At 34.8% G+C, this 17,154-nt stretch overlaps 1 protein-coding gene across 1 annotated transcript in view; it reads right to left on the reverse strand.

Annotated features, from left to right (window-relative positions):
• Positions 1–17,154, reverse strand: part of SEC61A2 (SEC61 translocon subunit alpha 2) — a 57,758-nt gene that overhangs the window by 20,173 nt on the left and 20,431 nt on the right. The window contains exons 3-6 of the mRNA XM_074194120.1: positions 11,964–12,029; positions 7,537–7,615; positions 809–940; positions 568–677 (exon numbers count right to left, since the gene is read on the reverse strand). Coding sequence (XP_074050221.1) covers positions 568–677; positions 809–940; positions 7,537–7,615; positions 11,964–12,029 — 387 coding nt within the window. The remainder of the gene's footprint in view (positions 1–567; positions 678–808; positions 941–7,536; positions 7,616–11,963; positions 12,030–17,154) is intronic.

Below are 17,154 nucleotides of genomic sequence, written 5' to 3' on the forward strand. Positions count from 1 at the left end.
GGTAGATAATTACCTAGCTGTGTGGCCTTGGGCAAGCTACTTAACCCCACTGCCTTGCAAAAACCTAAAAAAAAAAAAATTCCTCATTCAAATCTCAGTTCTAGGGTAAGTAGGACTAACTCCACTATGCCATATTAATATTAAGTAAACAACCTAAATCTGTAAAAAATCAACTAAGTTATTAGTGTTGTTTATAAGGCATAAGTAGAAAACTAACATTCATAATAGGAAAAGAACTACAATCTATATAAACTTCTAAGTGGTTTTCAAAAGATATTTCATGCAGAAAGGTTTATCCAACTTAACCTATAACTACAGTAAAGTTTTTAAGGAACAAAATAGAGTAGAAATAGTATGCAAACTTTCTTCCCCCCTACTATCCCAAATCATCTGTTTTAAAAATTCTATGGATAGTTATTTATTTTACTATTTAAACTTTTTTACTTGTAGAGTAAAAATTATATTAAAATCAAAGATAAGACTCACTATCCTGAAGAGGAAGTAAACAAAAACTAAAGTTGTCAGATTGTTCTTTTAACTGGATTTTTGAAAAAAAAAAAATCTTACCTGAATTATTATAAGTAGGCAGATTCCAGCACCCATTTCAGCAGGATCTCCGTACATTCCAGTCATAACATACACAATGGCTTGCCCAATAGTAATAATCATACCAAATACTGATTTGCAAAAGAAGGGAGAGGGACAGAAAATTAAGTTAGCACAGAAAAGTAAATGTAAATTTTCATTAACATAAATGTCCTTGAATTTAGAATAAGCTTGGGAAATCTTAGTCAATTTTAATACTTACACTTTTGGGCTCCATTGAACAGAGCTCGGTCTTTTGGAGTATCTCCTACTTCAATGATTTTAGCTCCAGCTAACAACTGCATGATCAAACCAGATGTTACAATTGGAGATATGCCCAATTCCATTAAAGTTCCTTTATGGTGAAGGAAGGGAAAGAAACAGCACACAACTTAGTAGTGTTTGATCTGTTTAAGTTAATGCTCAAGAATTTCTGTAGATAAGAAATACAGCTTCATTTCTTAAAAGTTACATTCTATGAATTATTCATGTACTAAATCAAAATGAACATGAAAAATGTGAAAACATATATGTAGTAAATGTTAGGAGTAAGTAGGTAGGTAGAGTTTTGGATAGAGAGGCAGGAAAGGCTGAATTTAAATTCTGGCTCTGACACTAGCGGGACAACACTTTTTAAATGCTGTTTGCCTCAGTTTTCTATAAAATGGGGGTAATAATAGTATCTTCCTAGCCTATCCATAACTACATCTAAAACTATATTATAACATAGTTGTAATCAAAACCGTCTGGTACTGATTAAGAAATAGAAACACTGATCAATGAAAAGAAACAGTAGTAAATGACTATAGTAATCTACAGTCTAATAAACCCAAATAATCTAGCTACTAGAATTAGAGCTTGCTGTTTGATTAAAAAACTACTGGGAAAACAGGAAAATGGTATGACAAAAGCTAATCATGTACCAACATCTCACACCCTATACCAAGGTAAGGTAGAAACGTGTACAGGATTTAAACATAAAAGGTGATACCATAAGCCAATTAGGAGAACAAGGAATACTCTATCGCATCTATCAGGAGAGGAATAGCTTATGATCAAACAAGAGAAAGAGAAAATTATAGATTGCAAGAATGGATAATTTTGACTATATTAAATTAAAAAGATTTTGCACAAATAAAACCAAGACAGAATCATTTCTAAAATATGCACAGAACTGAATCAAAATTATAAGAATACAAGTTTTTCCCCAATTGATAAATGAATGTTCAAAGGATACAAAGAAGTGCTTTACAGATGAAAAATTAATATTAACCATAGTCATATGAAAAAAGTTTCAAATCATCATTGATTACAGAATTGCTAATTAAAACAGCTCTGAAGTATAACCTTACACTTATCAGATTGGCGAAAATGACAAAAATAGGAAAATGATCAATGTTGGAAAGGATATGGGAAAACTGGGACACACTCACGTTGTTGGTGAAGTTGTAACTTGTCTAGCCTTTCTGGAGAGCAATTTGGAACTAAGTCCAAGGGACAATAAAACTGTATACTACTTGATCTAGCAATACTACTACTAGGTCTATATCCCAACAAAGATCATAAAAAGGGAAAAAGACCCACATGTACAAAAATGTATATGGCAGTTCTTTTTTTGTAGTGGCAAAGAATAGGAAATTGAGGAGATGCTCATCATTTGGAGAAAGACTGAATATTTTTGGTATATGAATGTTATGGAGTGCTATTGTTATGTAAGAAATCATGAGTAACTGGACTTTAGAAAAGCCTGGAAAGACTTTCATGAACTTACATGTGAAGTGAGCAGAAGCAGGAGAACATTATACACATTAATAGCAATATTGTGAGATGGTCAACTATAATGGACACAGCTCCTCTAAACAGTTCAGTGATCAAAGACAATCCTGAGAGACCTGTATTGGAAAATGCCATCCATATCTAGGGGAAAAAACTATGGCTTCTGAATGCAGAGCAAGGCATGCTAGGTTCACTTTTTAAAACATCTTTTATGAATTTTCTTTTTTCTCATGGTGCTTTTCCCTCTTAGTTCTAATTCTTCTTTCACAACATGACTAATACAGAAATACTGAACATGTACAACTTAAATCAGATTGTTTGCTGTCATGGGGAAGATGGTAGAAAAATGTGAAACTCAAAAAGTTTGCAAAAGGATTCAGTGCTGAAAATTATCTTTGTATGTACCTTCCTCCTAGGGTTGCTAGAAGGATCATTTTAAAGTAATGATTGTAAAATGTTTTGTACAATGCCTAGATTATAGCAAATGCTATATAAATGTTAGTAATGAAAATGATTATGAAGAATGACAATGGTACACTTTGGTAAAAATATGAAAATAATCTTACAAAATTTTGCCCCAAATATTCTCAAAGGAAATTAAACCACTCTATATAAGACTAGTAAACAATAAAAACTACATGGCCATGTGTGTCTATTAACCTGTCTAAAAAAAGCCTTATAAATCTCTCAGACTTTAAAAAAATATATACTTAGTAACTTAGTAACAATAAACTTCCCCAGGAAGTTAATAAGATAACTTCTTAATACCTCAAAAGATCTGTGATTTCATTGATATGGATATGGAGTTTCTCTTTATAAATGCAGATCAGAACTCCTTTTATCAGTAGATAATTTCATGAGTTATTAAGATGAAAAAATTTGCCACTTGTGAATGGACTTTTGATTGATTTTTTTAGTGGTGCAGCACTTTGGAATCTAGGTAGACTGGTCTTTGAACATCAGATACAAATACTGCACATACCCAGTGTCTTACTAGTTTGTCAGGATCTGCAAAAACATGTACTCTAGAGTCTCCAAGAACTGAGGATCACCTCCAAAACCACATGAGGCATCAAAACATGGCTTTGTAAAATTAATGAATAAATAAAGCATATATTAGCTGTTTCTTATGTACAAAATGGTCAAAAGGTTACAAGTAGAAAAGGAAGGCAGTTTCTTCCTTTAAGGATTGGGAAGGGTACACATAGGAAAGTTTCAGCTATAATTCAGTTGGAAAAGCAGAGATGTGAGAACCCTTTTTCTCTAATGTCTTTTCCCCCAATAAAACATTATCAGTTTCTAATATTAAGCCATTAAACAGGGTCAAGGACTTATCTAGGTCTTTAGAAGTTGTGGCAGGCACACCTACTACTACTACTACTACTACTACTAGGCTTCATCTCCTTAGGACTTGCTTTCAGGATGATTTCAGTGTGTTCAAAGTCTTGCTATTCCCAAGGCTCTTAGATTCAGGGTCCTAGGCCATCTCCATTAGGATTAGAGTTGTAGCAGTGACTTGATCTATTTCAATGAAACTGGTCTACTAACCCTGTGAGTAAATATTGGCTGACTTCTTTTCCAGAGGAGCTATGTGTCTGAATGTTGGCTAAGAGGGTTAAGCTGGCAACAGGCCAGATATATGGGAAGGTTCTACCATTTCCAGGACTCCTGTGCCCAGCTGGCTGATGGAGTTGTGACTATCTCCATAAAAATGCTAATTTGATGCTTCATCTTGGTATATAGGTGACTCTGACAATGCTAATGGAATAAAATCTGGCTGTTTATACCATTCTGGAAGGGCTTCAAGTAGTTTTAACAATAGATCATGACTGTTTGAGAACCAGCAAAACCAAAATACAGAGAAATTTAACCAATGGTAGGTTGATATCTTGATGATTAATTCTTTAGCCATAAATACTTCACAAAACAACAAAAATACAGAATGATCTTCACTTCTGTGGAAGCCTTTCTGTTTTGACAATCATACTATTAAGAATAGTATGATAAGGACTGAAGTCCCTCCTGGAGGACAAAAGTATTTTAGTTTTCATCTTTGCAATAAATAAGTTTAAATGGACATAAATTCACAGCCATAGGAGGTGACTAATAGATCCTAAAATTACCTCAAGTCAACAATTATATGACTTACTTGTCAAGTGATAAGGCTGCCAGAGGTAACACTGGTTTGGAAAATATATTTATTTGTAAGAGCATATAGAAAAGGATGGTAGAAAATTATAAGAAAATCACTTCATAAAACAGTGAGAAGCAATGAAAGGGAAAAAAATGAGTTTAGTTATATTACCCAACTAAACATTTATTATTAAACACTAAACTCAGTGGAGTACAACAAACAGACAAAAGATAGAAAAATGGAGATAAAAACATTTGGATTCTCACATTATGATCCTGAATGGTTTTTTTTTAGGTTTTTTTCCCCCAAGGCAAACAGGGTTAAGTAGCTTGCCCAAGGCCACACAGCTAGGTAATTATTAAGTGTCTGAGACCAGATTTGAACCCAGGTACTCCGGACTCCAGGGCCGGGGCTTTATCCACTACGCCACCTGGCCGCCCCTGATCCTGAATGTTTTTACAGAAGGTGCAACACTTTAAAAAAAAAAAAAGGATGAAAAACCAAGAATATAAAGGGAAAACCCAGAATGAAGAGAATACAATTCTCAGGGACCAGGGAGCTGCATTCTCAAAGTATTGAAATTGATACTAGAGGTGTAAAAAAAAATTGGAGCTTATCGTTATTACTGAAAAAGCAGATATGAAGATGGTCAACAACTACTGGAACTATATGTCTTTCTCATCAATATAGAATTTTTTTTGAGAATACTCTATATATTCTTATCAAAGGCAAAGAAAGTATTACAAGAGAATAGGCAGGTTTTTCACAAATTTTATTTGACAGCAGATCATAGATTAATTATATTCATTTGATTTAAAGATATAGAGACTGTGAAATTTCACTCTTCTAGTTTGTTAACTATAAAAAAGCATTTGATTTGGTGGAAGAAAATACTGCCTTAAAAACCTTCCTTCCTCAAGGTATCTCCTACATGAATGCTAAAATTATACAAGATTTGAAATATTTAATAGTGAGAACTTTATTCAACAAATTTCAGGATAGGAATATCAAACCATTTATAAAACAAGAAGATATCTCCTTCCTAAAATTTTTGATCATGGTCACAGAGGAGATAGAGTGCAGAATTCTCTGGGAAGTGGGGTCCTCTCCAGATCATCCTATTTGGAGATGACTTTTTGCATACATATAGCTCCAGAACAATGCAAAGCATCTTCAATTACCATTGAAAAAAATTGGCCTTGGGGTGCCTAGGTGGCGTAGTGGATAAGGCACTGGCCCTGGAGTCAGGAGTACCTGGGTTCAAATCTGGTCTCAGACACTTAATAATTACCTAGTTGTGTGGCCTTAGGCAAGCCACTTAACCCCGTTTGCCTTACAAAAACCTTAAAAAAAAATTGGCCTAACTAATCCTCATAGGAATAAAAGATTAGAATATGCAATTTGACAGACAATATAGAATTTGGTTGTCAACATGTTTAGTAGATGATCACTGCAAAAGAAAAATGAGCAAAGTCATAATTAAAAGGGAAAAACAGAATGAATAGGATTGCCTTTATGAAACTGAAAAATGATTTGAATACCCTCAAGCTTATTTTTGAAAAAAAAAAAAGGTTCTCAGAGGCTAATAAATGGTCAAAGAATATGAAGAGGCAGTTTTCAGAGGAAGAAATCAAAGCTATTCATAAATGTATGAAAATTGTTCTAATTCACTACTATTTAGATCAATACAAATTTTTTTTAGGTTTTTTTTTTTTTTTTGCAAGGCAAATGGGGTTAAGTGGCTTGCTCAAGGCCACACAGCTAGGTAATTATTAAGTGTCTGAGACTGAATTTGAACCCAGGTACTCCTGACTCCAGGGCCAGTGCTTTATCCACTGAGCCACCTAGCCACCCCTGATAAATACAAATTTAAACAACTCTGAGGTATCACTTCACTTATCAGACTGGTTAACATGAAAGAATAGGAAAATGACAAATACTGGAGGGAATGGGGAAAAATAAGGACAATACACTGTTGGTGGAGTTGTGAACTGGTCCAATTATCGGAAGAACAATTTGGAAATTTACCTAAAGGGCTATAATTGTGTATACCCTATGGTCCAGCAATACCATTACCAGGTCTATATCCTAAAGAGATCATTTTAAAAAAGGATCTGTATGTACAAAAATATTATAGCAACTCTTTTTGTGGTGACAAAGAATTGTAAACTAAGGGGATGCCCCCCCAAACTGTGAAATGGTTGAACAAGTTATGGTATGTGACTATGAAGGAATACTATTGTAACATAAGAAATGATGAGCAGAATGGTTTCAGAAAAACCTGGGAAGTCTTATATGAACTTCTGCAAAGGGAAGTTAGCAGAACCAAATCTCAGCAATGCAATGATCTATGACAATTCCAAAGGACCCATGATTAACAATGCTATTCAGTTTCAGAGAAAGAACTGCTAAATTCTGAATGCAGAATGAAGCTTATCTTTTTTCATTTTTTTTGCATTTTTATGCAGTATGATTAATGTGGAAATATATTTGCATGACTTCATATGTATAAATGGTTATCATACTAGTTGCACTCTCAATAGGTGATATTGGGGTGGAGAGAGAGAGAGAGAGAGAGAGAAAGGAAGGAAAAATTTGAAACTGAGAAAAAAATGAATTATTCATCCAAAAAAAAAAGAGAGAGAAAAAACACTGAGTTTTTCTAATACCAAGTGTCTGAGGTTGGATTTGAACTCCAGTCCTCCTGACTCCAAGGTCAGTGGCTCTATACTCTGCACCACCTAGTTGGAATAATAGAACTGGATGGACACACAAAATCCTAATCAATTTGACAAAAATAGTGTACACTTGGTTGGTATAAGACAAAGCATTGTGTTAATCTGATGGCATAGATTCAAATTCCTTTTTTGTCAAGGCTGTATAAGATACTCTTAAGAAGTTAAACATTCTTTATCCATATGTTAAATAGATGGAGCATTTCAAGAACTATTCCACTATATAATTTCCCTTAAGGGTATTTAGGACAATTTGTAATTAGAAAGAATAAGAAAAAAAACAAGAGAAACAGGGGAACCACTGACCTCTGTTAGAAGCAAGAATAACTCTCATCCAGTAGAAAGGATCTGCCGAATCTGATGACATTATTCCAAATAGTGGTATCTATAAGGATATTTGAAAGTATTTAAATACATGATAAAAACTGTTATGTAAATCTAACATACACCCATGATACAATGCTTTTTATAGGTATACAGCAGAACAAACTAAGAAAAGAAAATTTCCTATTCTAGAGTGAAGGCAATCAGAAAATTATGCCTTTAAAAAACCAAATTTTTAAAGATGTTTAAAATCTGTCTGATTTCACATTTTTCAAGTTAACACATAAATATTTCTATATATTTTAGATTTTAAAGAAAATTTTTAGCCTAGATTTGTGTGTTACAGTGTCAGGAGCTCAGCTCACTCCAGATTAGCAATTTGCCTATAATTTATAGTCATAGAGTTGCCTGGGGATACCAACAAAGTTAATGACTTACCCATGGTCACAAAGCTAGTATATGTCAGAGAGAGAGAGAGAAGTTATACTCAAGTGTCCTACAATTCAAAGCTAGTTTGCCAATAACTACACCACACTATCTCTACATAATTCAGGTAACTATTTAAAAACAAATATAAGAAATTCCAATACATATAAAGGCAATTTTCAACATTCATTATTTTAAAAAAGATTTTGAGTTCTAAATTTTTCTCCCTCCTTGCCTTTACTCCTCCTTTCCCAAGATGACAATCTGATATGCAATCAGAATAATTTGACTTTTAAAACCAAGGCATTTCATGACTTTAGGCAACTTTAAACTCTGAATAATGACCATAATCATGCATGATTAAGATATGGATACTTTCCCATTGCCACTTAACACCACATTTCCCAATGAACAAACAAATTCATTTCTTGTTGAGATAATGAGTATGCAAGAAGCATGAAGTACAACTTCCATACTATTGCTTACAACGATTTTGTTATAGTTACTCTACATATATAAAGTGAAGAATGAGGAGCAAAGAAATGAAGTTCACGTTGCTAGAGTTAAGTCAATCCTTCTGAGAGGCCAAGTATTTAAATTGCATTTTTCAATCTCACATGGTAGAGGAAGTAAATTCCTCCATGTTCACAGGGTAAGATGTAAAGTCAATCCACTAAAAAGCAAACCCCTCCTTGGCTATTGTGGAAAATGTTCCTGAAGATCAAATTCCTCTCTCATTTCCACAGTACTGTACCACAACATTTCTACAACTGAAGGTAGTAACTGGAATAGAGAACCGTTTTATGTGGACCTGTTCACCACAAAAGAATTACCACTGTGCTCATCAGGTATCACTGTAATCTATATATAACAAAGGGTAGTAATGAGTTGTAATAGTTCACTTGGCTCCTACAATGAAATGATATATGCTTAACTTGGAAAATAGAAGCAAAGAACACAAAGAAAATTTTTTAAAAAATTTAAAAAGCGAATTCAAACAAAAAATTAAGCAAGAAAAAAGTATTTTAAAAATCTAAATATTCTTCTCTATAGATTCCAAATCAATTCTATTCTCCTTATAATTAAGACTAGAGAAACTTTCACAATAGTAAAATAATAAATATGTGTACATATATGTGTATGTGTGTGTGTGAAGGAGATTTTAAAAAATTATAAAAGGCACCTAATTATATTATGCTGATTTAAAAAGATAATGCCTTGCTTATATATTAAAAGTTTACTTTTTAGAAACTAAAAAATATTAAAATCTAAAAGGAAAAAACTTATTTTTTTCAGACCTTCCATAAACTATGGAGGCTAGGGAAATTTTGTTGATCAGATGAATTTTTACCTTTGGTTAACAATGGAAGAAAAATGTTGGTCAAAATGGGAAAATCTTTCAAGTCAAGGGAATTAGCAATATTTTTACAGTAGAAATTCTGTTCCTGTAGTATATACAGCCAACTTCAATCACTTAACAGTTGAGTATTTTTTAAAAAATATAATAACATACCTCAGTGTATAACATGGCAACAATGTAAAGACTAACACTGCCTTCTGTGGGGGATTGGGGGGAGGGAAGCGAGACTGGGGAAAGATTATAAAATTCAAAATTCAAAATAAATTTAAATATAATGACATATCAAAGATAAAGCAGCTCTATAGATATCCATATCCTACTGTTCTCATCTATGATGGCGTTTCTGATTAGTTTTTTAAATATAATTTACATAACATATTAATACATTATATTTATAACATATTATAATAAAATATATTCCATATAATTTTATTATATATCATAAAATTCATACTGGCATGAATATGAAACCCACTTTGTTATCAACTAAATATTTCACTCCTCTACAAGCTGAACATTCTAGCTATAAGAGCTAGAACCTCTTTACTTTCAACTTAATAAAGGAACCACTGTGTGAGGTACTAGGGATCCAAAGACAAAAAACGAACTCTTCCTTTATAGTCTCATATTCTTATAATATTCCTTATCTTTGACTTTTCCAATCTGTTCAGATACTAACAATACATAGAGGAAACATTCTCTGATTTTCCTAGTGGCTAGGACTACTTCTCTTCCCAAATTACCTTCTATTTATTGTCTTGCATGTTATTACCCCAGCCCCAGTTATGTTCCACAAGGGCAGGAATTGTTTTTTCATTTTCATTTTTGCATTCATACTTCATTGTGAGTACACAGTGGATATTTAATAACTGCCTGATGAACTAAACTGAGTAGGTGTCCAAGGAGCTTAAATTTTGGGGGAGAAGTGAGAATGAAAACGGGAAGGATAGAGGCAACCCTTGAGCAGTACTCTGAATGAAGATAAAATTGTGTAGGGAGTACATTCCTGGCCCAGGAAATAGACTATACAAAGGTATGGAGATGGGAAAAAGAATGTCAAATTTAGGGAAATAGGCTGGTTTGGCCAGATCACCAAGTTTTTAAAGGGGAAGAATTAGAAATAAGTTTAAAAAACTAAGTAGGAGACAGATTATGTAGGGCTTTACATGACTCACTCAGGAATTTGTATTTTATTCAAAAGATATTCAGCATTAATAACTAGATTTTTGCAAGGCAAATAGGGTTAAGTGGCTTGCTTGCCCAAGGCCACACAGCTAGGTAATTATTAAGTGTATGAGGCTGAATTTGAACTCAGGTATTCCTGACTCCAGGGCCAGTGCCCTATCCACTGTGCCACCTAGCCAGCCCCAGGATTAATAATTAATTAATATTTAATATTAATAATTACTATTTAATATTAGTTAAATATAATAATAATAATAATAATATTTCATTCATGGTTCACTCTTCAAAATAGTTGTAGAAACAACTAGTCAATTGAAAAACAAAGGAAAAAGATGTACAGAGTGGATGTTGGAGGGGCTTATTGTTGAAGGAGATGTGGACTGGTTTGACCTCCAGAAAACAATTTGAAATAATGTTTTTTAAAAAGTGACTAAACTGTCTCTTCCTTTTAACTCGGAGATCTTATTGCTAGGCACAGATCTCAAAAAGGCTAAAGAAAGAATGGCCCACCACAATATTCACAGCAGCATTTTTTTTGTTATAGTAAAGAACTGGAAACAAAATTCATATTCTATTCAGGGGGAATGGCTAAATAAATTATGGCATATGAATATAATGGAATATTAATTAGTGTACAGAAAAAACAATTGAGTATGAAGGATTCAGAGATTCATGGGAAGACTTACAGCAACTGATAGAGTAAACTGATCAAAACAAGAATAAAATATACAGAACTGCAACAATGTAAATAAAAAAGCAAACAAAAATCCCAAACGGAATATTATGTAGTTATATTTTTTATAACTATGTAGCTATATTAACTAAGTTTAGACCCAGAAAAGAAAAATAGATTCTATTCTGTTTTGCAAAGATAGTGGGTATTAGCTGTGGAACAATGGCACTCTCAGATTCAGATTTTACTAAATGTCTTTTCTTTTCCTCTTCTTAAAAAGGTGGCTTACAGGAGATGCAAAGCTTAGAAATTAAAGTGATGTAAAAATGTTACCAATAAAATATTTGAAAAAAAAAACAAAATAGATTTAAAAGGAATCTCATTCTGCCTTTACTTCACTTTGTTCTTATTGTTAAGATATTCCAATGGAAAAAGCACAGATAGTTATTATTTCAAATTTTCTACTTTAAAAAGATATTCTACAAGTCTACTTGATTTTTGTTAATCATGTTTATTGACCATAAACTTGTATTCCTTTATGCATCCCAAAGTTTCAATATATTCATGAATCCATTTTTATTAGGTACTCATTTTCAGATGTTCAAAATTTTTAAGTTAATAAATTAAAAAATAAACATTTATTAAAATATGCTTTTGAATTGATTCTTTGATTGAAATACATTATTTAAATCTTATCCAACCCAAGATCTTAAGTCAATATCACCAACCAACAATGAATATAGGTACAATGTGAGAATTACATACCTGACAACATACTAAGAAAAGGAATAAAGTTATAGCAGTCCATAATACCTTCTCTCTAAATTGAATCTGTAAAACAAAATGTAGTGCTAAAATGAATAAAAACAGAAATGTTTACTAATGTATAACAAATCTTCATACAAATTTATTTCAACAAACTATTATTTTCATGGGTAAACATATTTCACAATATAATTTAACTTTCAGGTAACATGAATTATAAGACATTAAAGCCCAGTTATCAATCAATTAAACCAAAAGTTGAACAACTATGAAATAATTCCACTTATTCTTCTTAATATAAGGTCAATGAATTGATATTATTACTATGAGTGAATTGATATAAATTAGAAGTTTGAGTTTCTTAATTATACTTCAAACATACTTCAGTAGTATTGGACTTGGAGTTAAGAACTTGCCTCAAACACTTATTGTGTGACAGTGGGCAGATTCTCTTCAGGTCCCAGTTGTTTTGATCTGTAAAAAGAGGACTTGATGACCTCTAAGGACCCTTCAGCTCAAAATATTTAATTCTATGATTTCATCAGACTAATTCCTCTCCTAACTTCTCCCCCTACTCCCTCAGCAAGGTTAATGACTGATTCATCAATGTAATATGATAGCCAAAAAATCTGATATTCTATATTAGGAGAGGTAATAGGCCAGTCCAGTCATGTTCAGGTCTAATCACCTCATTTTGGCAAGGAAATTGATAGGTAGATAATGTCTGAAGTAGACCAACCAGGATGAAGAAAGGTGTTAAAAGTATGCCATATGAGGTCTGGTCGAAAGAACAAGGGATGTTTAACCTAGAAAGGGGGCTTAAGAGAAGACTGAGGGTAGAGCACTAGCCCTGGAGTCAGGGGGAGGACCTGATTTCAAATCTGGCCTCAGACACTTGATACTTTCTAGCTATGTGACCCTGGGCAAGTTACTTACTCTTGATTTCCTTGTTTTCTCCCCCTCCTACCCCCCCAAAAAAAAGAAGACTGGGAGGAAGGGACAGAGAAAGGACACAAGTGCTAACCTCAAGTGATTCAAATGTTATTACATGGAAGACGGATAAAATTTCTTTTAAATGACATCTCCAGATGGTGGAATTAAATACAATGGGTAGAAGTTACAAAAATTCAATTTAGGCTTAGTGTAATGAAATATTTCCTACCAATTAAGAGCTATCCAAAAGTGGAATTTAGTGCCTTGGGACACAATGGAAATTTCTCATAACTTTAGGTATTCAAACAAAGCTAGATAAGTATGTTACAGAAGTGTGGGTTTAGAATGATTGGACTTGTGGCATAAAGTCCCCTTCAAATTTGATGACAACTTTTCTTTTTATCTGTACATGATTAAAAGAATTGTTGTAGCATAGAAATACATCACCTTATATATAATAGCATAAGCCAAGTGAGTCCTTAGAAAATAGACACAGTTGGATTTCCAAGTCTGTCCTCAGAGTATTTTCAGCTTGGCAGGACTTGCCTACAAGAGTTCAGAGCTTATCAAAATGGCTAACAGCCTTTTTTTTGTGGTAACAAAGAGTTATAAAAAAAAAAAGTAGATGTCAACAACACAGCTTTAAAAAAAAAAACTATGCCATGGGGTGGAGCCAACTTGGCAGCATGAAGGCAGGAATTCCCAGAAACTCATTCCCCAAAAACTCTAAAAGCCATCAAATTATGATTCTAGAAGAATCCACACAAAGACTGAATAATAAAATTTCCAGTCCAAAACAACTTAGAAGTTCCACAGGAAAGGTCTGTTTTACCAGGACTGGGGGTTGGAAAAAGCCACAGTGCAACACAGTGGAGCAGGATGCCTAGATCCCTAGGGGTGCATGAGTCCATGGCAGAGGTGGTGGTTTCCAGACCTCCTTGCCCAAGGAGCAGCTTGAAGGTGGTGGTGAGAGAACGCTACCATACCAGAGTGAGTGTGGAGCGAGCACTGGCCTCAGAGTAGTGATAACTTGCAGAAAAAATCAGAGAAGTCAGACTAAACCTCTAGAGCACGGGAAGGGGGAGGGGATGGGGGAGACCACAGAGGTCTCTCTGCTCTTCCTGGGATGGGACTCAGCTGTTTGGCCAAACTCAGATCCAAGTTGTAGTTTAGGCTTCCATACTACCATAGCTGAGCAGAGACCATCCTTAAAGCTCCAGGGCAGAGGGGAGCACCTGTGGTCATTCACATATGAAAGCAAAGACAAGAGAACAGTCAGATCTTCTCATAAGATCTTCAAGGAATTAAAGTCCCAGTGTGGTGTCCCCAAAGCCTTGGAAGTGTGGTAAATCAGTCATAGAGGAAAAGAGCAAACAAAAGAAAAAGAAGAATCTGACCATAGAAAATTACTTTGGTCCCATGGAAAATTCAGGAGATGATAAAAATCGAAGCTTCTGTATCTAAAACCTCCAAGAGAGATAGAAAATGGGCTCAGGCTATGGATGAGCTCTGAAAAAAAAAAAACCCTTTGAAAAACAATTAAGAGAGGTAAAGGAAAATAAGAGTGATGCAGATAAATCATGAAAATCAAATCAGCAACTTGGTGAAAGAAATACAAAAAAAAATACTGAAGAAAATAATATGTTAAAAACTAGTTTAGGCCAGATGGAAAAAGCAACACAAAAGAAAAATGAGGAGAAGAATGCTTTAAAAAGTAGAATGGGGGGGCGGAGCCAAGATGGCGGCCTGAAGGCCACACAACTCCCACCCCCAAACACCAAAAACACAAACAAATGAGGGCTCTAGCCAAAATTTAGAGGGGTAGAACCCACAGAAAGACTGAGTGATACATTTTCCCAGTCCAAGATAACTTAGAACCTCCAGGACCTGGGGTGGGAAAAAAAGCCACTGCTCAGCCCAGCTCAGGTCAGCAAAACCCAGTCTAACCCAAAGATCACCAGCAACAGTTTGAAGGGGCAAGGAGAGAACTCTGCTGCACCTAGGTGAGTGTGGAGTGAGTAGCACCGACCACAGAACCTTCTGCGAGAATCGAGAATCCGGAGAAAGCATCCTGCACCCCAAGAGAAGGTAAGGGAAGTATGCAGAGATCTCTCTGCTCTTCCTGGGGCAGGACTCTGCTGTTTGCCTACACTCAGACTCAGGGTGCAGTTTAGGCTTCCTTAGTAAGATAGCTGGAGCCTGCCTTATAGCCTCAGGGCAGAGGGCAATGCTGTGGTCATCTACATATCAAAGCACCAGCTAGAGAGCTTAAGACCTTAGAAGAATAAAGGTCCCAGTGGAGTGTCCCCCCCCCCCAAAAAAAAACAACCCCAAAGCCTTGGAAGTGCTGTAAATTAGCCTTGGGCTGAGGAAATGAGTAAACAACAGAAAAAGAATGATCTAATCATAGAGAATTACTTCAGTCCTATGGAAGATCAAAACACATACTCTGATGATGACAAAATTGAAGCTTCTGTATCCAAAACCTCCAAGAGAAACAGAAAATGGGCTCAGACTGTGGATGAGCTCAAAAAAGACTTTGAAAATCATTTCAGGGAGGTGGAGGAAAAATTGGGAGGAGAAATGAGAGCAATGCAAAAAATCATGAAAACCAAATCAAAAGCTTGGTGAAAGAAATACAAAAAAATACTGAAGAAAATAATATGTTAAAAACCAGTATAGGCCTAATGGAAAAAAGCAAAACAAAAGGCAAATGAGGAGAAGAAAACCTTAAAAAGCAGAATTGGCCAGCTGGAAAAGGAGATAAAAGAGCTCTCTGAAGAAAGTAACTCCTTGAAATGCAAAATGAAACTAAAGGAAGCTGATGACTTTATAAGAAATCAGTAAGGAATAAAACTCTTCCAAAAAAAAGCCAAAAATTAGAAGAAAATGTGAAATATCGCATTGGAAAAACAACTGACCTTGATAACAGATTCAGAAGAAATAATTTGAAAATTATTGGACTATCTGAAAGCCACGACCAGGAAAAGAGCCTAAACTTCCGTTTTTCCAGAAATAATAGAGAGCTCTATCCTCTGCTCCTGGAACAGGACTCTGGGGCTCTGACCACATTCAGATCCTGATAGCAGTCTAGGCCCCCCCCACAGAACAGCAGGGCCTCCCCACCTCAGCCCCGTGGCAGAAGGGGGCACATATGGTCATTCACAGACGAGGAGGGAGGACAGAGACTCACACACTGAGATCCTTGTGGGAGGGTCCCCAAAGCTCAGGAAGCACTCCAAAACCAGGCCCAGGCTGGGAAAATGAGCAAGCAGAGAAACAAGAGGAACACCATTGAGAAATATTTTGTATGAGCCCAAGAAGGATCAAAACACTCAGTCTGAAGATAAGGAAGCACAAGCTGCTGCATCTAAAGACTCCAAGAAAAACGGAAATTAGACTCAGGCTATGACAGAGCTCAAAAAAGATTTTGAAAATCAAATGAGGGAGAAGAAAAACTGGGAAAAGAAATGAGAGAGAGATGCAGGAAAAACATGAAAATGAAGTCAGCAGCTTAGTCAAGGAAATCCAAAAAAAAATGCTGAAGAAAATAGCATGCTAAAAACCAGCTTAGGTCAAATGGATAAAACAGTTCAAAAAGTTATTGAGGAGAAGAATGCTTTAAAAAGCAAAATTGGCCAGATGGAAAAAGAGATAAGAAAACTCTCTGAGGAGAACAAATCCTTCAGATAAAGAATAAAACTGAGCGAGATTGATGAATTTAGAAGAAATCAGAACACAAAACTTCAAAACCAAAAACAGAATGAAAAATTATTAGAAAATGTGAAACATCTCACTGAAAAAACAACTGATATGGAAAACAGATTTAGGAAAAATAATTTTAAAATTATTGGAATAGGGCGGCTAGGTGGCACAGTGGACAGAGCACCAGCCCTGGAGTCAGGAGTACCTGAGTTCAAATCTGATCTCAGACACTTAACAATTACCTAGCTGTGTGGCCTTGGGCAAGCCACTTAACCCCATTTGCCTTGCAAAAACCTAAAAATAAAAAAAATAAAATAAAAAAAATAAATTATTGGATTACCTGAAAGTCATGATCAGGAAAAGAACCTTGACATCATTTTCAAAGAATTACTACAGGAAAATTGCCCTGATATCCTAGAAGCAGAGGGCAAAATAGAAATGGAGAGAATCCACCAATCCCCCTGAGAAAGATATCCCAAAAAACCAACCCCTAGAAATATTATAGCCAAGTTCCAGAACTCCCAAATCAAAGAGAAAATATTACAAGCAGCCA

This window comes from Macrotis lagotis, chromosome 7, assembly GCF_037893015.1.
Source record: "Macrotis lagotis isolate mMagLag1 chromosome 7, bilby.v1.9.chrom.fasta, whole genome shotgun sequence".
Taxonomy (NCBI): Eukaryota; Metazoa; Chordata; class Mammalia; order Peramelemorphia; family Peramelidae; genus Macrotis; species Macrotis lagotis.